Below are 23,456 nucleotides of genomic sequence, written 5' to 3'. Positions count from 1 at the left end.
TTCTTTAAATGCTTTATAAAATAATTATATTCTGAAGTTATAAATTACCTCCCTTATCTGTCCATGTGTTATCCTTCTGTGTTGTCAGGTGACATTAGCTTGACTAGGGGGATATCTGTGCTTTCATTAAAACCTGAAGTCTGGTTTATTTAAGATTGTGGAGGCACCAAATGCCCTCCGAGGGGGATTAGTGGTCCTGGTGTAAACACTCCAGGGCAGAGAATCAGTCCCTGCCTTATACAATGCAGATAACTAAAAGTCCTTATAAATAGTAACTTTTTTCAGAGTTTAGATAGACCCAGGCTATAAGTACAGGACCAGCAAATTCCTAAAAGTTTATTTATCTTCATATTAAATTTAATATAGCTCAGAATAGGAGGAGGAACAGGGTAACAAAAGTTAAGGATAAAGCACTTTTATTGCAAAGTATACATTGAAACATTATAGGGGCAGCCTTCATGTAATGTATAATCTGATGTCCCTCTAGGGTTTTCTTCTAGGGTATTTGAACATTAAACTGGAGCATTAAGTGCCCCTGGGGTCTAGAATTTTGCCTATGAAGAGAAGGGCCCCTGTGTCTGTGTCCCTCAGTACAAAGATGAAAGGTTGGTTAAGGTGATAATCCAGGGGGAAGGTGAGGCGCGCAGGTTGGATCCCTGGGCTGGGGGTGGTGCCTGCCCCATCCTCATTCCACTCAAAGCCAGCTCGATGTTCCACTTCAGTAAGTTTAATAAGTTTGCCCGTGATCTTGCTAAAGTCTGGTGAATCGAACAAGGATTGCAGCTCTGCAGAGGTTGAGAGAGATTTCCATTAAAACCTTGACTTATCCAACACTCCAAGGAAGAATACAATTCTAAATCTTAATTCCTGATTCAAGGACGTAAGTAAGCTGTGAGGTATGTAGGGCTCTGGGCTGGTTAAGGGTTAAGTGACTTGCTCAAGAGCACACAGCAAGTGAGGTTAATATTAGAAACCAGGTCAACAAACCTGTCTTGAGAGGCAGTGTTCTGAGTTCCTGTTATAGGATGTATGCTCATGGGGCTAAGGAATGAGTCTGATAAGGAAGGGAATTTCAATCCTCCCTTTCAACACTATGTATTAGAATTAAAGACTCATCCATAGTCTCCCTACAAAGTCATGGAGCCTTTGAGTTCTGCTTAGCAAGGTAGAAGGCTCAAAGATTCAACCCCACCCACCCCAAGAGCAAAGGGGTCTTGCAGACATACTCGTCTCCCGTAGGGACTTAGTGACTTCTTCTTCATAACTCAGCTTCAGCTTAGGGACAGTCAGAACTGCTTGAACAGTCTTCAGTTCTCTGTCTATGTCATGAATAAACTCAGAGGTGAGGCTCTCTTCTATCAAGGTCAAATTCTGGGTCACTTTCAGAGGCAGGAAGAAGATGACACTCATGCTGCCGGTCAAGGGCAGCTGGGCAATCTATAACAACGGAGGAAAAAGAAACCACATGGGTTAGTCTTTTGGGGCCCAGGAGCCTAGGTATAGGTTCACATGCGCGCACACATGCACGCACACACACGCGCACACACACACCCCAGCTGCCTTCTCTCTTATGGTGGGGCCCTGGCTTTGCTTTCTCCAGCCCCTAATGTATTCAACAGTCGTCCCTCTAGGATATTGCTTTCTGGAAGCAAGACCTCTACTGGTGTTCCTTAAAAAAGTTGACTGATATCCTTTCTTATCTTGGCATAATACCGACTGAAATTATCTGATGAAAGAATTTTTTCCTGTGGTTCTAAGGAGTTAGAATTGAATTCCAGGTCTGTTTCCTCCCAAGGTTTATCTGCCAACAGTTACTAATCATCTGTTACATATGGAGCCCTGGACTAGAAATGGGAGTGTTGGGCACAACGACACAGAAGCCACAATAAAATGGATCCTTTGAGCAGAGGTTCTTAATCTAAGGTCCATGGGACAAATGGTGGTAGGGGCCCCAACAGCCCCTGAAATTGTGTACAGAAATGCATGTGTGTGCCTAGAAGGCATTCCTTTTGAGTGTTTTCAGGTGCTTTGTCAGAATCCCAAAGAAAAAGGTTAACAACTACTGACTTCTTTTAAAATTAAAAGATTTTAGAATGTAAGCAGTTTGGAGTTTGTGACAGTTTTTGCAAGTTTGGCTTTGAATTCTAGAAATAAAAGTTCTCCCCCCGCCAAAGGAAAAAAAAAGAGAGAGAAAGAAGGAAAGAAAGAAAGACAACAAAACACCAACATTTGAGTGCCCAATCTGGAAGGCCCATCTCCCATTTCCTTATTAATTCTTACGACAAACCCTGAAAGGGTGAGTTTGGACAACTATCCACCTTTAAGAAAAAAAGACTCAGAGAAGCTGTTCACTTGCCTAAAGTAACACAGCAGGCAAAATTTAGACAGCTATCAGATCTCAAAGGTGTTTCCACACTGTCTGTCCTCTCCACCCACCCACGACTCATCCCTCTCCTACAGACCTTGCAGCTGAGATCAGAATCCAAGCCATAGCGTAAAACGGCCGTGGGGTCTGACATCATGGGGACTCTCACAGTCCTCTCCTCATCCAAGTGGAAATCCTGGAGGGAAGTCTTTCTGGAGTCAAATTTTGTTACCCACTGCCCTGGAATGAAACAAATGGAGTGCCCTGAGCCCCGGGAGACCAGAAAGGCATTGGGACCCGGTGAGACCAAAGTATATTGTTGAAAATTGCCTGGCTGAAGGACTCTTAATTGTCAGAGGCCCTGACACATCAGGGAATAGGTAAATTCAGAAGGAAATATTTTGATGTTATTGATTTGACCACCTGGATTACACAAATTCTGTGATGCCTGGGAGAAAAGTTAACATGAACGCTTCTGTAGTGGTGTATCTGGGAAACAGAATCAAAGGAAGTCAGAGCTGGAAGGGAACCTGACATCTCATCACTCCTCTCATAACTGAAAAAGCACTGAAGCCCAGAGAGGTGGAGTGACTTGCCAATGCTCACACAGCAAGGTGATGACCAAGCTCCCTTAGTTTAAAGTGACCTTTTAACATGCTGGTTTTTAACTGCTTCTTTCACTTCCTGGAGATCAATGCTTCAAGTAGGGCTTTTCTCCGGGAGTTTAGGTTCTTGCTATTGCCTGATAGGCGGTTATAAAGCATTTTAAGGGGAAGTTGCCTAAAACCCTACCCAAGACTTATCTGATTGGGATTGGCCTCACACTGGACCCGTGGAATAGTCTTGGGCACATCACCACAGCCTAGAAGAATGTTGTTAGAGAACTAACAGTGGTTTATCGAGTACCTGCTATGTCCTGGGAACAGTGCTGAGCTTGTATGATGGGAGAAGATGTAGAAAGGGTGCCTCTGAAATAAGTGTATTGTCCTTGTGTTAGAGATGAGAAAATAGGCCCAGAAAGGCTATGAAGCTTGTGCAGGGCTCTACAGCCAGTAAAGGTGGAGCTGGGCTTTGTCCCTTGTCTGACTCCAGCCAGAAATCTAACAGGGCCCCGGCCCCAAACAGGCACAAGAGTGGTGGTGCTTTCTTCTCTCCACAAGCCTCATACTTCTTAGGCACTTATCAGACATTTGCCTTGGATTAGATGACAGCAGATAGCCCTCAGGCAAGTGCATTTCTCAGCTCCTCCTCTGGCTTTACCTCTGAGATCTTATTGAATTAGGTCTTTGACTTCTCCTTTTCTCACCCTATCTGACACTCACCATCCACCCAAAAGAGAAGTAGAGAATCCCTTACCCTTGAAGTAAGCCACCCCAAGAAGGAGAATGCTGATTTCACTGGACAATTCCTTTGTGGACTTAGCGATTTTCCCTTTCATCTGGGCCTGCACCCAATTGTTAATCTCCTGGAGGTCCAAGCGAGAGTTCCCGGTCAGGACTCTGGGCCTGATCCCATATGACTTTTCCAGTGGTGCGACAAAGCTGGATTTTATCCGCAGCTCTGGGAAGAAATGGAGCAGGGTTAGTGTACTCTGAGGGCTAAACAAGCATCCCCTCTTTGAGAGCATGCCAGGCCTAAGTTTTGATTTACCACTCAGCAGGCCCTGACTTTCTGCCTGGCAACTTCCGATGACTTGCCAGGACTTTGTGCCAGCTTCCCCCAGCAGCGCTGGACAGGGAACTACACATTTTGCTCACTGCTGTTTCTCTTCATGTTACTGCCCTCCTCCGACCCTCCCTTCCCACTGTCTCCCTCAGCCCACTTCCTCTTTCTGATCCTCTTTGGGCTCATGGGGCCCCTTCCTGCCCACCAGTGCCAGGCCTGGATATACATGGCCCACTGTTTAGAAAGACCTGCTCCCACCACTGCCCCATGAAGCATAGAGCCCCACGCTCCTCAGGCAGTCCAGACTAGCACACTCACTCTTCTCAAAGATGATTCGGGAAGCGCTCTTGAAGTTCTTCTGGGGGGCTGTGATGGAGGCAAGGAGTTCCTTGTAGGTACCGTGGATGTCTGGGTTGGTGATCAGGTCATAATAGAGAGCCCGGTGAATGCTGGATTCTGTCCGCTGTTCAGCTCCTGCCAGAGAGACAAAGATATGGGCCTCTATAACTATCAGGCCCCAAATCAGGCCAGTTCCCACTATAGGACAGGGACATTATACCCTCAGTCTTTTTGTCTTTTGATACTGGAGACATTCTAGGTGAGCAAGGAATTTGAAGGCAACAGAAGAAATAGAGATTTTCCTAAAGTAGGCTAAGAGCATCAGGCCTAGAGAGAGAAGGGTGGGAGTGAGGGGTACAAATCCCTGTTCTTCTCCCATCACAGTATTTACCAGATTGCTTTGCAGTTACCTGTTTATTAATTTCCCCTGTGAACTAAGCTGTGACCTGAGCGAGGGCAAAAACCATGCCTGCTTATGTGCATATCCCCAGAACCTAGCAGAATGGCTGGCACATAATAGAAACTCATTTAAGGAATGAATGAGTGTCAAAGTCACCATGTCAGTAAGTGGTTCTGAAGCCACACACCTGCATCAGCAGTGCTCAGCTCCCTCCCACTCAGGCCAGTCTCAGTACCTCTTGGGCCCCCTTCCCCCCCACACCTCTGTTGAAGTGTCTCTGGGGCTTAGAGAGCCATAGATGTGGAGAGGCCAGATGGCAACTCTAGGATTCTAGGGCTTTCTGCCTTAGCAGGACTCACCCAGCGAGAGGGCAGAGAGGGCAGTGGCCACGCTGAGTGGAGACAAGAGCACATTGGCAGTGGGGCTCATGCTGGATCTCACGCGGTACAGATCATAGCCAAAGTTGGAGACGGCTGCTGCGAGCTTGTTCACAGGAACCTTGAAGAAGGGATCCTCCTCCTCCACTGACACCCCTGTGGTGTCAGGGGCCGGGGAGCCCTGTGTTTGTGTACAAGAACCACTGGGAATGAGTGGTGGATGACTGGTCTCGGGGCTTTGAGTGGGATTGTTTTTCGGGCTCCCAACCTGGGTATGGTAGGTTTAGCCTAAGGTTAGAATGACGTTGTGCTCCCTGATCACGCAGGAGCTCTCTGCTAGGGAGGAGCAGCCTAGAAGAGAGATTATCTGACCAGGTTTAAATACTAATGACCTGTGAGCTTCAGGCCTGTGACACACTTAAGAAAAAAAAAAAAAAAAGCAAGGAGCCTTCTCCTCTTCCAAGAAACCCTGTTCTCAGGCTAGCCCAGGCTTGCTTACTGCTCCCAGGTCTCTTTCTGGACCCTCCTGTTAATTTCCCTGTCTGTCATGCCCTGATCAGATATCAACGCCTCCACTGCAAACTTTCCCTGGTCACCCTAATCTGAAGGAAGCTTTTTGTTTTTTGACCTTTTTTTTCAGAATCAACCACCACTTACATATTAACTACGCACCACGTGCCAGGCTCTGTGCTAGCTCTTTTCTTTTGAGTTACTTCATTTCATACTTATTGATGTATTTGATACCCAAAAGACTAATATATCAAAAGACTGAGTTACTTGAAGGCAAGAACTGAGTCTTTTACATTTCCACCCATCTCCAGCACCTATAGAATAGGAATTCAGTAAATGAAATATAAGTGATTGGCCACAATAGCTCTGTAAGAATGGGTATTTTAAATCTCATTTTATAGATAAGGAAACAGACTCAGGTAAAAGTGACTTGTATAAGGCCACAAAGCTGGTGAGAGGTAGAGCCAGAATTCAAACTCAGAACTCACAACAAAGTCCAGGGCTCTAGCCAAGATGCCCTGGCTGCCCTGGCCCTTCATGTGACAGTCACTTCCTCCACCTCTACAGTCACAGATTAGGCTTCTCAGCATCTGCCTTTGCAACCCCACTGTGCTCCCTCTGCACAGGAAAGAGGCCTTTCCATGCTCTTACATCGAAACAAATATCCAAAAATACCACCCATTCAGTGAGACCCACAATAATGCAAGGTAATGAGAAAAGGTCTTCACTGAAAAGACAACCCTGGTTTGTGAGAGTGCTGTGCTTTTCACTTTTTTTTTGAATCTTATTTTTGTCTTCACTATATTCTCTGAAAGGCAGGGCAAGACATTTTCTCTGTTTTGCTGATGGAGAAACCAAGGTCCTATCTAGGTGTAAAGGCCAGAGCCTGACCTGGAACCTGGGTATCTGCTGAGGAGGGACGGCTAGCTCAAGTCCCCGTGCCCCCTCCTCATCCCACTCTCCACTAACCTCCTCTGGGCTGCCAGCGTTGTTCTGGCAGCTGCCGTGCCCGAGGAGGGCTCCAGTCCAAAGGAGTAGCATGAGGACCTGCATCCTGGGGCCTGCAAGAAAGTGAGAGGTGGCAGGCCGCTTCACTCACCCACCACCTTGCACCACCCAGGCCACCCTGGGAAGGGAACAGGAGATTGGCAGGACCAGGCACCTTCCCTCCAGCCTCCCCAGGCTAGAAGTGGACCCTCAGCTTGATAGTCCCTCTCTCTCATCGATTCCCCACCCTTCCACCTGCCTCATGGCCCACAGTCCTATTGTGAACTGTGCTTTCACCCCATAGTCTGTGTCAGGAGACCCACCTTCAGACCTAAAGCTCCAAGTCAGTGAAGACCCAGCAGTGGGCTGCTTTGTGTAGATAGGATCTAGCACAAGTGCACACTAAGGCTTTTCCCTGGAGGCACCAGACCAGCTCATTACATAGGATTTGGGGCAATGTCTAGTAACAGAATGGGGCAGAACCTATGTCTCATGTAGAATCACAGAATACAGAGAACGGAGGCATCGGTCCAGCCCTTGCTATCTCAAAGAAGTTCTCAAACTCCTTGAATTCCTCTGGCCTGGAACCCGTGGCCTCATGAAGGACTCATTCCCTTCTCAGACAGCTTTGTGTTAAGAGCTCTTACTTTCATGATTAGGAGTTCTGGGTCTAGGGTCAGACAGCCTGGTTTCAAATCTCAATTCTGTGTCTTAACAGCTTTCTAAATCACAATATCTTCTCTTGTAAAATGGAAATCAAGTAGTTCTTAACTATTGTGATGAGGATTAAATTAGATAATGCCTTAATAGCAGTCACCAGTGCTAGAGACAGTTGAGCTCTCCAGTGGTCCCTGAGCCAAAACATGTCACTACAACTGGAACGCCAGGGTCCCCTTCTCACCTACAGAGCCAGGTCTTCTTCTCCCTACCAGTTCAAAAATAGCTCTTACACCCCAAGGGCCTTCTTTCCTTCCGGTTAAACAACCCTGCCATTTAGTAAGACCACCCAAGCTCCTTCACCTCCCCAGTATCTTCTGACCCAGCTCTGGTCTGGCCCCTGGGCCCTGGAGTCAGGATATGGGGATGAGAGGGAATAAGGGAGCTGGGGATATTCACAGATAAGATCCTCCAAGAGGCCTTCTGGTTAGAAAGTGGGACAGTGTCTCAGCAACCAGGACCTTTAACTGGTCCATGATTTCCCTCCATCCATACTGCAAAGTCAAGAATTTATAATATGTTTTTCCTGCTACCAGCCTCTGACACACACACACACACACATCAAAGACACACACACACGTGCGCACACACACACACACACACACACCAAGGGTCTCAAGCTCTTTCATCATCCTTTATAAGACCTATAAACATCCACACACACACAACATACATACTTTTCTGACTTCTCTGAACAAATAGGAAAGTTGGGCGTGCGGTATGTGATTTTTGGCCAAAGTCCTTAAAATTAAGCCTAATAATCCACCAGACAAGATTGTAGAGCATGAAAGGAACAAAAGAAAGGATCACTTCCTTAGTTTGCTCAGCTTATGGTTGGACTGCCAGTGGGAACTAGCCTGGCTTTCCTTCTAAACCCTGATCTCGAGCTCGTGTCTCAGAGTGAGCTCCATGGAGCCCCTTGTTCTCAGGCAGCTGCTCTTCCACATGGCTGCCCCTTCCCCCCAGGGAGAAATTTTCCGTTGTCTCAAAGCTTTTTCTGCAGTGCAAGATAGAGACCTTAACATCATCCAGGCTTACAGCCGCTTTCTCCACCCGGCCAGCCCCACCCAGAGCTGGCTGGAGCCTTCCTTGCCTGAGCCTCAGGAGACTGGTTTATTAGATACTGAAAATTTAGTGAGATGCACAGGCAATGAGGCTAGAGGAAAAGTTGTTAGTTCTAGTCACCCTGGCCAGGGCCGGGAGTTGCAGTAGGAGGTGGAGGTCATTCTGGTCATAGTGTTTAAGCAAACCAAGTTCACAATTCCACCGCCCTTGAAGGTGGGACCGTCTCTGTAGGAATCCCTACAGAGTTTGAGCTCAAGCCCCAGGTCCTACCACGTGGGTGGGCTGAGGACCGAAGATGAGGTGAGGGACCCTGGCAGGAAAAGGCACGTAGCTCCACAGCTGACCCAAAGCCAGTCTCCAGGACACATAGTATTAATGGCACCTCTTTGAATCCTCCACCTAAAGTCCTGGGGATGAGGGAAGTGGAGAGATTATTGAAAGCCTCCTACAAGAGCAGCGAGAGGGCAGACAGTAAAGGTCTGCATGGGGAGGGGCCCCTCTGAGCATAATTCAATGCCTCATCCAAGGTGATTATTCCATGGGCTGGAGCAGGCAACGATTGCCTGGCCAGGGGCACAGGGACAACGATGCCATCCTGTCCAAAGGGCAGTATCCAAGCCAGACTCCTGTCCTACCAAGTGGGGGAGGGCACGGGGAGGAGGTAGATATCCTTCCTGTTGGGCCGAGGTCAGGCCTTACTGTCTGTCACACTGCCCAAATCAAGAGACACAAGGAACTGGGATTTTGTGGGCTTGCCTTTAAGCTGGGAGGATAAATTTGAGCCAATACATGTGTTTCAGATTAAACCTCGTTATGAGACAAACACCATCCCTCCTCCTCCCAGAACCACACGGCCTTCAAGCCACATGGCAGTGGACCTCATGGGCAGTGCAAGAAAGGGCACCACCCTCTCCCTTGGCTCTGGGAGGGAGATTCTGAAGGGTCCCCTCCAGGCCCATCCCACTCACAGTAACCTCACTAGTCTCCAGGCAAGTTCCTTCTGAAGTCTTGGAACCTGATTGCGTTGGACCAGTGTGCCCATGAGTGTCACCTCCCCAAACTCCCAAAAGGCCACTCTAGGAACAGAACTCCCTGGCCCCCTTTCTCTCCCACCCTCAGCCAGATAGTGATTGGGTTTCTGGGAAGCTTGTAGTTTTTCTCTGGCTCAGACCCACTCCTTGTTGTGGCTTGCCCCAAGGAGCAGAAAGGGTGTGGCCAGCCATTCTCTCCAGTACTGGCAGCCGAGCCCCCAAACCTCAAACACTGGCTCGGATAAATAGCGGTCACTATTTGCAAGAGGCCAAAACCCCACTGACCTCCCAGCTTTTACTGGCAGGTAATTTGGCCAACGAAAAACAGTGGGCACTAAATAAAAGAACCTAGCTGTCCTCTAATCCAGCCCTCAAGTAGGGCTCAACAGGCCAGTTGCTTGGTGGTGTTGGAAAGCTACCTTTGAAATCAGCACCAGTTGACTGTGAAAAAGCAGCAGGGAGCTGAGCCTAAGCCAAAGCTGAGCTGCAGGACGGCTGCCTCCCCAACTGCCCCGATGAAAGCACAGCCCCCTGACAGCCTCCTACTCTCAGGGATGCAGAGCCCCTTTGAGGTGCTACTCAGACCTGACCCAGCAGCTGAGGTCTCTGCTTTTCCCCACCACCGCCCCCATTGCTTCCACCCACTTCATTCAAGTCTTCCCAGCATCTTCTAGTGGTACAGTGGGGTTTGGAGATAATTGGGACACAGCCTTCCGACCCCCAACTCTTTGCCCTTTCTCATCCATTCGCCCTGGTACACAAGCTATGGGGGCTACTGTTCTGCCATCTCCTTTCCTTTGCACTCCTCTTTTTCACTTCTTGGGTACCCTGCCTCTCTCCAGTCTTCCCTGCCCAGGGGAGCCTCTCCTGTCTTTCCCTGACACACAGACCAGATAGTCAGTTGCTTTACCTGTGGGTGCGCTGCAGCTCCACGCCCAGCCTAGGTCTGCACACTGAGGGGGCTCCTGCGAGCACAAGAGCTTTTTCTGCTGCCTCCCAATCCAGCGTCCAGCAGGCTTCAGATTACAGCTACTCCTTTCTTAAAGCGACCTGCACTCAATTCAGATTCTGGGATTGCATCATTGTCCGGTGTTAACTTTAACCCACTGTTGCCCTTCTGCCACGCACCCCTAGCACACACACATTCACACACCTCTACTAGACCTTCCTTCAGGCCCTGGTCTTCCTTGCTGCCTGCGGTCCCACCCCCAGAGGGCACCCTGGCCAACCTGGGTGGGAGATAGGACTGAGGAAGAGTCTTGCAGGAGAAGGCCTGGAGGCAGGCTGGAGTGGAGAAAACACTGGCCCGATACTGGGATTCTGTTTTTTTCCTGGTCTTTGGCTGTGGCACTAACTGGGGTTTGGGGCAAGACAACTCTTATGGCACCTCCCTTTCCTTGGCTGAAAAACAAAGGTTATGGACCTGGGATGTGTTTTTCAGCCCCAAAATTCAATGGTTTCTGACGATCAGAAAGGGCAGTGGGAAAATTATCTGACCAGAGGAAGAAATGAGACATACTATAAATATTAGTCCTGAGAGGAGCCGAGTGTGTGACTGGCACCCACCTAGGCACTATCGAGGTCACCTGGAGAGGAGAACACCTAGGCCCTGCCCACCTTAGGATGTTTCAGAACTTGCAATGCAGTTGTGAAACTAAATACTGACATGAGAAGTAATTAGAGAATGTAACAAAACATTTCCTGGCCAGAGGAGGAAAGGAAAGCACTTTGGGATATTTAACCTGAGGAAGAGAACATTTAGGAGAACCTCACCTCTTGTGAGGTTCCAGGGACCAGAGCTAGGGGCCCCTGGGTAGAACCTTCCAGTGGGCAAAGTTCAGCTTTATATAAGGAAGAGTGTGTCAACAGTCAGAGTTCAATCCTTTCAACGAAAAGTTGAGTACCTCAACACAAGGCACTAGCTAGGTACACCAAGGAGAAGGCATGCATAGATGAATAAGATTCAGTGCCCACCCTCTAGACACTTACTGGCTGATAACAGAAGCTGGTATGAAAACAGATCATTTCAATATAATGCAACACATTTTGTGATAGCATTCTCTATAGCTGTGCTGGCCAATATAATAGCCACTACCCGAGTGTGGCCATGGGGCACTTGAAATGTGCTAGTCTGAGCTATGATCTGCTGTGAGTGTAAAATGCACACCAGATTTTGACATTTAGGATGAAAAAATAGCATAAACTAGCTCAATAATCTTTATACTGATTACATATATTGGATTAAATAAAATATATTATTAAAATTAATTTCACTTATTTCTTTTTTGACGTGGCTACTAGAAAATCTTAAATTTCATATGTGGTTTGCACTGTACTTCTATTGGACAGCACTGCTCTATAAGATACTGTGGCAGCACAGTTAGAATATATGAATCTAAGCTGAGTCTTAAAGAGTGAATAAGAGAGAGCTAAGTATAGAAAGGTGGGAAGGGCATGACTATCCATGTGGATAAGTTAAAATTGGTTCCCTGTCTCACCCCATACACAAAAATTAACTCTAGGTACATTCGAGATTTAAATGTGTGAAATAATTTGGTTTTTAGAACCTTTTAAAATGATATTTTATTTAAACTATTTACTTATTTTCAAACAGGTATTATGTTCAAAATAGGTATTATGGTTCAAAACTCAAAAGCAACAAAAGGTATACAGTGAAAATTCTTCCTGTCGCTCTGACCTCCAGTCACCGGAGTCCACTCCCTGAAGACAGTTGATTGTTAATCTCTTTCCTGTGTATCCTTTCAGAGATGTTTTTAATGCTTCAAAAAGCAAACAGAAACACACATATACAACAGGAAAAATTGTAAATGTTTTAGAAAATTATAGGTGGCTCCCTTTATGATCTCTTGTTAGAAAAGTTTTTTTTTTAAGACAATACACCAAAAGAAGCACAAATTATAAAAGACTTACGAACTTGATGCTACAATTAAAAATTTGTTATCATGAAAAGATGATGAAAAACAAAATGAAAAGACAAGACTCACCCTGGGAGAAAATATCTGTAACACAGATAACTGACAAAAACAATTACTAACTGTAATATAGAAAGAACTGCAAATCAATAATAAAAAATCAACAGAAAAATAGTCCCAGGTAGTTCACAGAAGAATCCTAAATGGCCAATAAACTTATGAAAAGATGTTTTATCCTCACCAGTAAGCAGGGGAATGCAAATTTAAATCATAATTGATGAGTGTATTTCAAACTCATCGGATGGGCAATGTTTAAACATCGAACAATATCAAGTGTTGGTGAGTATATGGACAACTGGGATCTTTTATGCCTTGCTGGTGAGAATGTAAACTGATACAACCACTTTGAAGAACAATATGGCAACAAATGGTAGTTATACATAACTGTATGTGGCAGCCCTGTGTGTTAAAGGTGCATAAACCCAAACCCACAACTCAGCAATTTCACTCATAAGCATGTGAGCTGAAAAGACCACATATGAGCACATATGTACAAGAATATTTTAGAAGCACTGTTTGTAATAGGAAAAAAAAAAGGGGGGGAACTCCCTGCATGTCTCTCAATAGGAGACTAGATAAAGGATGGAAATGTCTATAACCATGAGAAATAATGAAAGGAAGCCACTTAAATCAACACAGATTTATCTCACAACATGGAGTGATACAAATTGCAGAAGAATACAAGCAAGATAATACATTTAAGTAAGACTTAAAAACACACAAAATGATACTATATTACACTTACAGATAAAAACTCATGTGGGGAAAGTAAAAGAAATGCATGAAAATAGTAACCAAATTCAGGATGATGGCTGTGGGGGAGGGGAAGGATTAGGGAAGGGAATGTAGGGCTATCCATATACTGAGAATATTTTTTAAGCTGGGCAATGGCATTATGCAATTTATTTTACCTTTTTGTACATCCTAATTATTTATAATAACTTAAAAAGAAACACCACCTTTCCTCCGACTACTGGGAAAGGAATATGTCCTGCTCCTGCCAAAGGGGCGGGCCCCCTCTGGTGCTCTTCAAAGACTTTGCTCCTGCAGGTGGCTCCTCTCCTGAAGAATTATTCGACAGCCTTCAAACATCCTCTATTACTCCCCTCTTCAAAAACACTTCCTTTATTGTCACATCCCTCATTTCTCGGTTCTCCCTCACAGCCAAGCAAGAAAGAGCCATTTACTCTTGTGTCTACATTGTCTTAGCTCCATTTCCTCCCAACCTCACACGTGCTTCTGTGCCTACCTTTGAAACTACTGTCGCCAAGTTCACAGTGACTTCTGTGTTGACCACCAAATGGACATCTCTGCTCTTGGCAGCAGGCAGTAGAACAGATTGTTCCTCCCCGACACCTTGACTCTCCACACCCTCTTGTTTTCCTCCTGTCTCATACTGTTGCATCTTTCGGTCTCATTGCTGACTTGATCCGGGGACGCCTTTCTTTCTCCATCTACATCTCCTGTTAGGTGATTTCTGCCAGTTCCATGACTTTAAGTGCACCTTTATGTTCCCAAATATACACTTCTGGCCCTGACCAAGATATCCAATTACCTATTGGACATATCCACATGTCAAACTTATCGTCCAAACACTTCTAAGAGCAGAAGCAGGTGCTATTAATTAAGGTGGAACCACAGATATAACTCGAGCTGTCCCAGGCACCCTGGGGCATATGGTCACCCTTTATTAGTGTGGGAATTTGATCATAACACATTTAAAATGGAAATCTCCAATCAATCCTAAAATCTGTCCCTCACTCTGATTCTTATCTTGGTAAAACCCATTTTCTTAAGACAAAACTCCAGAAACTTGAATGATGAACCCCACCTTCCTCGAGCCTTTCTCTTCCCTCATCTCCCTTACTATCTGTCCACAGATTCTATCATATATCTGAGTTCTGACCACTTTCCTCCATTGCCACAGCCAGCACCCCGGGCAAAGCCACCTACATTTTTTGCCTGCTTATCAGTCTCCCCATCCCTTCTAATACCCCTATGAGGCTAAGTGAGCCTCTTAGAGCTTAAATCAGACTATGGTACTCGTCAATTAAAAGCTTTCCACAGTAAATGAATTATTGCCATCCATAACAACACAGACAGACCTCACAAACACGAGGTTGACAAGACACAAGAGAGCATGAACTGTGTGATTCCTTTATATAAAGTTCAAAACCAGAAAAAACAAATCTGTTATTAGAAGTCAGGAGAATGAGTACTGTTTCTTGATGTGGGTGCTGGTTGCAACAGGAGTTACTGGTTCATGAAAAAAATTCATTAAGCTTATACACAGTTATGACTTGTGTAATTTGCATACTATATATCGACACAAAATGTTAACTTGTTTATTGTCTATACCCCTCCACCATCAGATCTAGGCTCTGGGGGTAGGGATCTTGTCTGCTTGCTACATCCCCAGAGCTGGATGGGCTGCTTGGAGGCAGCTGGGAGGCAGCTGGGAGGCGCTTGATAAGGATGCACTAAAGGCAGCCAGACCGGCGGCAGGGAGAACCTAGGAGGCAATGGCAATGACCATCAGAGCGATAACTAGATCCAAACCATGACTAAAGCTGGAATGGAGAGGAGGAGAGAGCTGAGAACGAGCAAAAAGACAGGAGGTAAGGTTAAGGTGGTGGGCTTGTTGATTTAACTTTCCAATGACTTCTTACCTCTCCTGAGATTAAAACCACAGTCTTTACAGTGGCCCTAAAGCCCTACATGATCTGTCCCCACTTCCTCTCTGACCCCTTCCTACTCCTCCCTCCTAACTCCCTCCACTCTAGCCCCATGGATCTCCTGCTCATCTCAGACCTTCCAACTAGGTTCCCACATCAGAAACTCTGCACTCTCTAGTCCTCTGTCCCTGGTGCGCCCCCAGATTTCCCTGGTGCGCACCCTCACCTTCAAGTTTCTGCTCTAATGTCACCATCTCAGGGAGACCCTTCCTGCTTTATTTCTCACCATAGGTCTTATCACTCTCTGACATACCATATATTTCACTTGTTTATTTACTACCTATCTCCCCACACTGCTAGTTCGTGAAAAGCAAGATTCCATCCCAGGTACTTGCTTTCAATTACTGCACTTCAGGGCTGCAAGTGGTCACTGCCGCATGGGCAATGGACATCCTGCACTCACAGACAAGGGCCCACCCATGTGGACACCCATGCTGCCCCCAGCCCTATGCCCACAACCACTTTCCCCAAATCCTCAGGCACTGATAGCCTCCAGCTGGAGCCAGCCCCCCGGCTGGCGGGCGCCAGCTCGTGGCAGAGGGGCTGGCATGTAATTAGAAACTCCTCAAGCTCCCTAATTGCCAGTTCTTCTCCCAAACCAGGAGTCTGGCGCTATTCTGAGCTGCCCTCACTGCCGACTGCCTGAGGCCTGTAGAGAAGAATAGGCTGAGAACAGAGCCAGGCTGACATGGAGGTGGTCCTAGAAAGGGCTGGAGAGGTCAGGAGACTGCATGGTGGAGAAGGGCTGGTGAGTGGCCAAAGACCAAACGTGGCACAGAGAGGGCTGCTATTCCTTGGGGCCCAGCCTCTTTCTTAGTGCAGTCTGCTCTGTGGCCTCCTCCCTGTCTACCTCCAGCACCCCTGCTCCCACCCATGCCCAGAACAGTGACATCAAAGCAGCCTGTTCATTCTTTATTTAGGTGGCATAAAAATCACTACAAAAACTTTACAAAAGAGCCTTAAGGAGCTAATGCCACCCACCTCAGGCCCTGAGACCCCAGGCAGAGGGGCAAGAGGAGAGAGGAAGGAAGAGGAGTCCTGGCAGTGTCGGCATCTCTAAGGACCATCGAGGAGATCGAGGTGACAGGGCATGAGGGTGGGCTAGAGGCTTGTGGGCCTTGGAGAGCGATGGCAAAGGCAGTTTATGAGGCTGCTCAACCTCCAAATGCAGAGCAGTACAAGGCTGAGCCACAGCGTTTAACTAGGGCAGTGCTCTGCTCCAGGGCCATCCCCAGGACCAGTCTCTCCTCTCCCCAGCCAGAGTATCCAGTCCCTCCTGTCCCACCCTCTCTGGTAAACAAACATGGAGTTAACCCCCAGCCAACTTAAGGAATAACTCACCTACCTTCCTCACAAAAGTGGGTCTGCAGCTGCCCCTCCTCCCAGGCCCTCTCACCCCCGAAGTCCCCAAGAGGAGACAGAGAGAATGGCTCCTCTCTTCTCCCAGACTGCCCACCCAGGCCCCTGCCCCTAATCCCACAAAGCCGTTTGGAAAGAGTCACATGAGTTGAGAGGCTGGTCCAGGCAGGGACTCAGGATGCTGGAGCCCACAGCCCCTCACTTGGGGCTGTTAGGTTGGGGGTAATCCTCCTCTGAGGGGGGTGCCAGTTTCAAGTCAGGGCCGAAGGGCTTGTCTCCACGGGGGAAGGCTTTCTGGTTCTGGAAGGAGTCCCTGTTGTCAGGGGAATCCTGCTGTTCCTTGCGCTCCCGCTGCGCACCAGGGTTGGGGTTCCTCACACTGCCCACAAAGAGGGGCAGGCTCGTGGTATCCTCCAGGATGAAGAAGAGGAAGGGGCGGTTCACACTGAAGGAGGAGAGGGACATGCGGGACATGGCTGAGCTGGTTGCCGCAGCTGCCTCCACGCCAGCCTCACTGAGCTCCATAGTGGACTGATGCTGTACGCTGGACACCACCAAGCTCTGGTCAGAGATCCCACGCAGGTCCGGAGCCTGAAACAACTCCTGCAGACCTGCCCCAGGCAGGAGATGGTTGGTCAGAGCTGCCTTCTGCCTCACAGGATGCCTAGACCTGCCTGGAAGGGTGTCTGGCATCCTGGCCAGGGAACACCTTGAACCCACAGTTCCCTGGTTAACTCCTACTTAACCTTCAAGTATGGGCTTAACGATCACTTCCTCCAGGAAGCCTTTCCTGATCCCCTGCTCCAAGATCCAGACACATGCCTTTGCAATGTTCTCCTGGGTGAACTTGAGAGAAGCCAGTCTTCTCACTTATGCTGAATTGTAAGTTTCTGATTCCTTATCTGCCTACTCCATTGGACCGAGCCCTTTGTACACAGTGGGTTCCCAGTGCCTAGTACAGTGCCCCTTGTAGGAGAGCCAGCAAGGCTCATGTGCCACCCCAGGCTTTCCACCCAGGATTCTTTGCAATGCTGTCTTGGGCAGAGCAAGTCCTTATTCTTTGGACACCCAGCCCACTCCGGGACAGAGGGTCCAGGGGCTCATTTCAAACCCTCTCACCTCCCTAAGCCTCAGAAAAGCCCAGGACACAGGCTAGCTTTGTCTCAGACTCTCTAACAGCTGGGGGCTTCCTCCTCACCCACCCTGCCCAGCTTGACTTAGGGGGCCGTCCCACACCCAGCCTCCTTACCCAATTGGCTGAGGGTAGCCACCAGGTCCAGCTGATATTTCAGATGTAGCTTAGGCAGCTGGACCTTGGTCGGCCTCTCTCGCAGCAAGGGCTGGTGCAGGATGTCCCAGCTCAAGTTGGCCAGCACCTGGGACACATTCCACTCAAAGTAGGTGGGCACAATGACCACAAAGCTCATATTGTTCTTAAAGGGGAAATGAGCCACCTACAGACAAGGGAAGGAGACAACATGAAGACTAGAAAGCACCCAGACCTAAGCAGGGTCTGGGCCAGCATGCACTTCTGAGACCAATGGACCAAGATTTTAGTCCATCATTCTTAGGTATGAGCTCAGCCTTCCTGAGCCTCCAATTCATCACCTGTGAAGTGGGCTGACATGTAGCCAAAAGAGATAATGCTTTTAAAGCTTCTAACAGAATGTGTACACATAGACTGTGCTCAATGAATGGTGTTTTTCTCTCTTCATCTACTACCAGATAGCCCTGTGGTTTGGGGTGAAGAATCTCCTGTGTTCTCCTCTCCCTTTCTCCAGATGTACAGTAGACTTGGGTTGTTGGATTTTAAACTGCCCTGGGTTCTGCAGAACAACCGCTGCAAAGGGTGATACTTTCTTCATCCTTCATCTTCAACAGTAACTTTGACCAGCCATGTGTATTTACTGTGATTTGGGATAAGATTTCATGTGAATGGGGTTTCTGAAGCTAAAGAAGTATGGAAATCACTGAGCTCAGTGGTCCCTTGCAGCTGTAACTCCTCAGGCTCTAGGCAAAGTGCCCAGGTGGCAGGACCCCTGTGGGCAGGAGGAAGAGTGCCTGCATCTGGCTGCCTGAGGCTGCTTGCAGAGTGGCGGAGGAGAGGAAAGGGTAAGGAGCACAAGAAGTGGAGACAAAGGGGTGAAGGAAGAGTGGGCAGGACAAAGCCTGGAGGGAAGGATCAGCAGGAAGAAAAACGGTGGGGAGGTAAACCAGATGGTCCTCCTTCCAGGGCGAACTGCAGAGAAGCCAGGATGTTGCTCCCCTCAGAAAGGCTGCAGAAGTGGCTGTGGTCTGTGTCATGTTGGCCTTGTGAAAATACCCAATACTGCTATCTCAGCCACAGCTGACTGGCCTAGGGACCAGTACCCAAGCCATGAGACCACATTTAGGCCAGAAGTAAGGGAAGTCACACCTGAGATAGGTTGGCATAGCACCCTATCCAATCAGAATGTTCTATCAGGATGCTGACAGATCCATCCCAATCCCAGAGTGGCTCCATCACTGCTGGGGTGGTCCTTGTGCTGTCCCACAACGTATGGGTCCTTGTAATAAACCCCCATAACCAGAGATCACCTGGGTCTCAACTTGATATCTGCTCCTCAAAGAATGTTCCCTGACTACTCTATCAAAATACCTTCCCCAGTCACTAATACGTCACTTTTTAAATTTTTTCCTTCATAGCCACTTATTATCTGAAATTATTCTGTTGGTATGTGTGTGCTCATATACTGTGTGTCTTCCCTCCTGAGAATAGAGATCTGGGCTCCCCCGTGTTCCACTAAATCTCTAGTGTCTAGAACAGTATCTGGCACATAGTAAATGCCCAATATAGTTTTGTTGAACCAATGAACCTCAAAAGGCCTGGAGCCTCAGTCCCCCTGGGTGAGGGCATAATGAGACCTTTCAGAGCCATATGCCCCAGGGACATGACTGCAAGGAAGGTGGAGGCACATCTCCCCAACCCAGTGCCTGCTCCACAGCCTGCCGACTACTCCCTTCCCCACCTCCCAGCACCCAGGCCCAGCCTGAGCAATCAAGGGTGACCTGTATCTCAGGCTGCTCCAGCAAGAACCAGCGCAGAGGGTACGTGTGGGCTTTCATCATGTCCACCGGCACCGTGAACTGCTCGTCCAGGTGGAAAGTTTCTCTTTGGGTGAGGCTCGGGTCAAACTTGCTCCTCCAGAAACCTGCATCCAGCAGAAGGCAGGGGCTACATAGACGGGGACCAAGGTGGGTTCTATTCCACCAGCCTCTTCCACAGCCCACCCAGAACCCATTTCAGGGAAGAAAGGTAGAGGCCAGGACCCCAGGGGATGCTGTGCCAGTTGACACCCAGTTGATCTGAGGTCTTTCTGTAGAATTTTTGAAATCTGGGCTTGCATTCTCCCCATGCCATGCCTTGCCATGCGCTCAGGAACCTCCTCCTGGGTCTTTTCAGGCTCGGTTTCCTCCTAGGATACTTTCTCCACAACAGCCCCATCCAGTTCCTGGGCCTCCTCCCTGCCACACCATTACTTTTCTCCTATCCTCCCCCAAGCCATAACCCAGTGAGCCCCCTACCTCCTGGCCCAGCCATGAAGAGGTAGAGGCGCCCTGAGAACGCAGGCTGCTCAGCGGCTCAGCCTACAGGGCAGGGGTAGGATCTGCCAGGGCGGGGGACCTGAGAAGAGAAGGAGCGTACCCTGGAAGTGGATGGCATTGAGGAGAAGCAGCACTGTGTCATCTGACAGCTCTGAGAGGAAATCCTCAATCTTCCCCTCCGTGGCCTCCTTCACCCATTGGTTGATGTTTGCCAGGTCATCCCCCTTCTTTCCCATCAGGTTCATGGGCTTTGCACCAAAGAGCTGTTCTGATTGTTTCAGGAAGTCTTCTTTGATGGGAAATCCTACATAGAAGGGACCACAAGCTGCTCCCAAGGCTCAAGCTCCACAGCCACCAATGATTCAACTGGCTACCCGAGGCCAAGCCCATCTCCCTCACCCTGTCCACCCCAGGCACTGCCTAGGGAGCTCCCTGCCACCAGTACCTACCTTTCTGCAAGTACATTCTGGCAGCCAATCGGAATGCTCCAGGACCCAGGTCCTGGCACAGGCGGCTCAGCAGGCGGGGTAGGCAGGGCCCTGAGTCTGCATGCAGCACCTGCTGTAACCTCTGCAGCGTTTGGTTCTGAGCACCTGGAGGGGACCGCATTGGCTATGGCCCAGGCTGGAGTTCTTTCTACTCCCACTGTCCACCCCATCCCTTGAGTACCCATGGTGAGCATGCCCCTAGAACCACACTCTCCTCTCCCATCCACTGAAATGGTCGGAGCGACAGGACTCCCAAGTTCTACTTTTATCTCTGCTGCTGACAGTCGGGGCAGCCTTGCCTCACAAAAATTGTCATCCCTTTCTGGACCTCCGTTTCCCACAATGATACCCTCCAGTCCAATGGAGACGTTGTAGCTAACAAACTCTTACATAAAAGTCACCAGAAGCAGATCTCCAGACTCAATCCCTGGGAATCTGTCTCACAGAGATTGAAGGTGGGCCTGCATTTTATCAAGCATCCAAGGGACTCCAGTGGAGGAGTAACTCTAGAGAGGTGAGTTCCTACTGGCCTCCCAGCTCTGCTGGTCTGGACAGGTGCTGCCACAGTACCTAGTGCCAGGTGAGAGAGTGCCAGGGCCACACTCAAAGGTGATAGGATGAGGTTGGGGCTGGTAGATCTCTGGGCCACCAGGGAGAATAGGTCTGTGGTGAAGGCCATCATGGCCTGGGCCAGCCTGCGGTTCTGCTCCGGAGTTGGGGCCTCTTTGCAGTCTCCTGGGGCCTTCTTCAGGGCAGTATGGCCACGAAACTCCTGCAGGGGTATATCAGGAGTCAATGGGGTCCAGGGGTCAGCTCTGGCTTCTGTGTTGAAGGTATCTTTCATAGCCCCTGTGCTCGGGGGCAGCAGGGCCTTGTCAGTCCTGATACCCAATCACACAGGCAATGGTATGCTAGAGACTGGATCCCTTTCTCTGGTCCCTCTCACCCTCTCCCTTCAAGCCTCAGCCTCACAGCCACAACCCCAAGTTCCCTCAACCCTACTGATTGGCCCTCCTCCCTCAGACCCCGCCCACTCTTCCCCAGCCCCACCTGGTTGTACCTGGTTGCCCAACATGAGGAAGCTAAGTGGGGCTAGCTTCTCCTGGGTTGGCCCGCTCACTATCTGAAGAAAGGAGGAAATAAATGGAGAGAGACCCGTCCAGCAGGTTCCCTACTCTGTACAAACCATATGTGAGGCCCCTCAGGGCCTTCCTCCCCATCATGTCCCCTCAATCCCAAGTACCTGCTGACCAAAGAGCATGGCACTCGCTGGAGAGAACTGTTAAGAAAGGCATGAAGAACCCCTTCAGAGGCAAATCCTCCCTCTATCCAGCCTTTCTCCTCTTCCCCCTCAGACCTCTGGCCTCTTCCATACCTGCCTCCCTTCCCCACGCAGATCATGGCCCAGGCTCACCACCAAGCAGGGGACTTGCAGGCAGGACAAGCTGAGCACCAGGAGCCCCCAAAGCAGTGCCATGTTCCTGTGCGGGACAGGAAGCCTCAGTTCCCGCCTCATCCCCACACACACTGTCACCAATTATCTGACTTGCTACCTAAGGCCAAGTCCCCACACCCACATGGAATCCCACCCACATAATCACTGGCTGGCAAAGTCCTGAGCCGTCACTGCTGAGGGGATAATGCCAGGTACAGCACACACCCCCAAAACACATTAGCAGTACCTCTCAGCTCTGAGGGTTTTTTCCCTGAATTGTTTTTTCCCTTTGTGTTTTCTGGCTTTTCACATGTCATGCACTGAGAATGTTTTAGTTCATAGGGGGAAAATGTTATTGAAACAGAAAAAGTCCTCATTCTTCAAGGCCTGGCATTGTGAATCAGACCTGGGTTTGAATCCAGACTCTGACTCTTAACAGAGAATCTTGGACATCAACCTTAATCCCTCTGGGTTCCTCCTCATATTATAAAATGGTGGTACAAGTCCCTACCTCCTCCCACAGGTATTACGAGGACCAAAATAAGACAATCTTTTTGAGCCCTGGGTACAATGCCTGGCACCCAATCATGGCTGTCGTTAGCCTAGCCAAGGCCCTCTTCTGAGAACCCTGCTCTGTACTGGAGCTCCCCCAGAACTCTTATCTAACCTGCTATCCATCTGGCCCACCTTTTCTGGCTGGTCTGGTCTGGTCTTGCTAACAAGGATGGACAGGCCTTTAAGACTCTGGGGTCTCAGCAGGGGAGGTGGGGTGGCCCAGAGAGCCACCTTGTTGACCCTACAGCAGAACCCAATGAATGACTCTGGCCAGAACCACCTTTGGACTTATGGAAATCACTTTGCCCCAGGCTGGTTCCAGGAAGCCAGACTGGCAGGAGGGGATAGGCAAGTGTAGGTCTAGCCTCTGAGCAGGTCTCACACACCCCACCCCCATTCTCAGGGCCAGTCTTTCTGGAGAATCTTTCTATCACCCCTGGCCTCACCCCCACCACACACAAGGGCCTTTGGCCAGGGCCCAGATCCCTAACCTGGGCTTTTGAATCTTTCTGGCAAGAAAAGACCTCGTTTTTCGAGTCCCAGAGAGACTCTCCCTGGACTCCCACCTTGGCCCCTCATCACCCCAAGAGGCCAGGAAATGACAGGCCTCTTGAATAAATTCAGCCCAGACCCCCTTAGCCAGGTGGGCAACTTCTACCTCTCTCCTGCCTGAGGAGCAGGCCAAGCCACCCCTCACCTCGTACCTCTTCAAGCTCCTCTCTGTTGCACACGATGTCCCTCTGGCCTCACTTGGGTGCTCCCCACGCTCTACCCCAGGCTCCAGCCAGCCCAGACGAGCCCTCCCCTCCCACTAGGACCTTTGCTCTGAACAGCCAACCCCTGTTCAGAT

The 23,456-nt window shown here is 49.0% G+C and overlaps 3 protein-coding genes across 12 annotated transcripts in view; 1 reads left to right on the top strand and 2 right to left on the bottom strand.

Moving 5' to 3' along the window:
* Positions 1-2,099, top strand: part of SMYD4 (SET and MYND domain containing 4) — a 35,162-nt gene extending 33,063 nt beyond the window's left edge. The window contains exon 11 of the mRNA XM_039886297.1: positions 1,796-2,099. Within this exon, the coding sequence (XP_039742231.1) occupies positions 1,796-1,889 (94 nt within the window). The 3' untranslated portion in view covers positions 1,890-2,099. The remainder of the gene's footprint in view (positions 1-1,795) is intronic.
* SERPINF1 (serpin family F member 1) lies at positions 400-10,517 on the bottom strand. 2 transcript variants are annotated; one of them, XM_039886310.1, is made up of 8 exons: positions 10,367-10,517; positions 6,626-6,717; positions 5,129-5,327; positions 4,349-4,504; positions 3,722-3,925; positions 2,463-2,605; positions 1,227-1,437; positions 400-785 (listed from the first exon to the last, which is right to left on the bottom strand). In XM_039886310.1, the coding sequence occupies exons 2-8, from the start codon at positions 6,707-6,709 to the stop codon at positions 526-528; spliced, it is 1,257 nt and encodes a 418-aa protein (XP_039742244.1). In that variant the 5' UTR covers positions 6,710-6,717; positions 10,367-10,517; the 3' UTR covers positions 400-525. The 2 variants fall into 2 exon arrangements, with proteins under 2 accessions (XP_039742244.1, XP_039742245.1); XM_039886311.1 differs by lacking the exon at positions 10,367-10,517 and adding an exon at positions 8,696-8,824.
* A 5,566-nt stretch (positions 10,518-16,083) lies between these two features.
* Positions 16,084-23,450, bottom strand: SERPINF2 (serpin family F member 2). Of its 9 annotated transcripts, none has more exons than XM_039886301.1 (10): positions 23,311-23,450; positions 21,992-22,097; positions 21,860-21,895; positions 21,677-21,739; positions 21,187-21,388; positions 20,578-20,721; positions 20,229-20,432; positions 19,592-19,734; positions 17,793-17,997; positions 16,084-17,154 (listed from the first exon to the last, which is right to left on the bottom strand). In XM_039886301.1, exons 2-10 carry the CDS (start codon positions 22,091-22,093, stop codon positions 16,742-16,744), a joined length of 1,512 nt encoding a protein of 503 aa, XP_039742235.1. In that variant the 5' UTR covers positions 22,094-22,097; positions 23,311-23,450; the 3' UTR covers positions 16,084-16,741. The 9 variants fall into 9 exon arrangements, with proteins under 9 accessions (XP_039742235.1, XP_039742239.1, XP_039742236.1 ...); XM_039886305.1 differs by having other exon boundaries at positions 22,031-22,097; positions 23,311-23,449; XM_039886302.1 differs by lacking the exon at positions 21,860-21,895 and having other exon boundaries at positions 23,311-23,449.
* Between the last annotated feature and the right edge of the window lie 6 nt (positions 23,451-23,456).

Source organism: Pteropus medius, unplaced genomic scaffold (assembly GCF_902729225.1).
Source record: "Pteropus medius unplaced genomic scaffold, Ma_sr-lr_union100, whole genome shotgun sequence".
Taxonomy (NCBI): domain Eukaryota; kingdom Metazoa; phylum Chordata; class Mammalia; order Chiroptera; family Pteropodidae; genus Pteropus; species Pteropus medius.
The sequence above is the reverse complement of the archived record's forward strand: the minus strand, read 5'-3'. Positions and strand labels throughout refer to the sequence as shown.

Bases quoted from the DNA above. Each gene is read 5' to 3' on its own strand.
- SERPINF1 (XM_039886310.1), bottom strand. From the start codon at position 6,709: ATGCAGGTCCTCATGCTACTCCTTTGGACTGGAGCCCTCCTCGGGCAC. The intron at 1,438-2,462 runs GTCTGTAGGAGA...CCGTTGTTATAG, and splicing joins ATTCTGATCTCAGCTGCAAG to ATTGCCCAGCTGCCCTTGAC. The intron at 786-1,226 runs GTATGTCTGCAA...CAACCTCTGCAG, and splicing joins TAAGTCCCTACGGGAGACGA to AGCTGCAATCCTTGTTCGAT.
- SERPINF2 (XM_039886301.1), bottom strand. From the start codon at position 22,093: ATGGCACTGCTTTGGGGGCTCCTGGTGCTCAGCTTGTCCTGCCTGCAA. The intron at 20,433-20,577 runs GTAGGTACTGGT...CCTTCTATGTAG, and splicing joins CAGAATGTACTTGCAGAAAG to GATTTCCCATCAAAGAAGAC. The intron at 19,735-20,228 runs GTACGCTCCTTC...TGCTGGATGCAG, and splicing joins CAATGCCATCCACTTCCAGG to GTTTCTGGAGGAGCAAGTTT.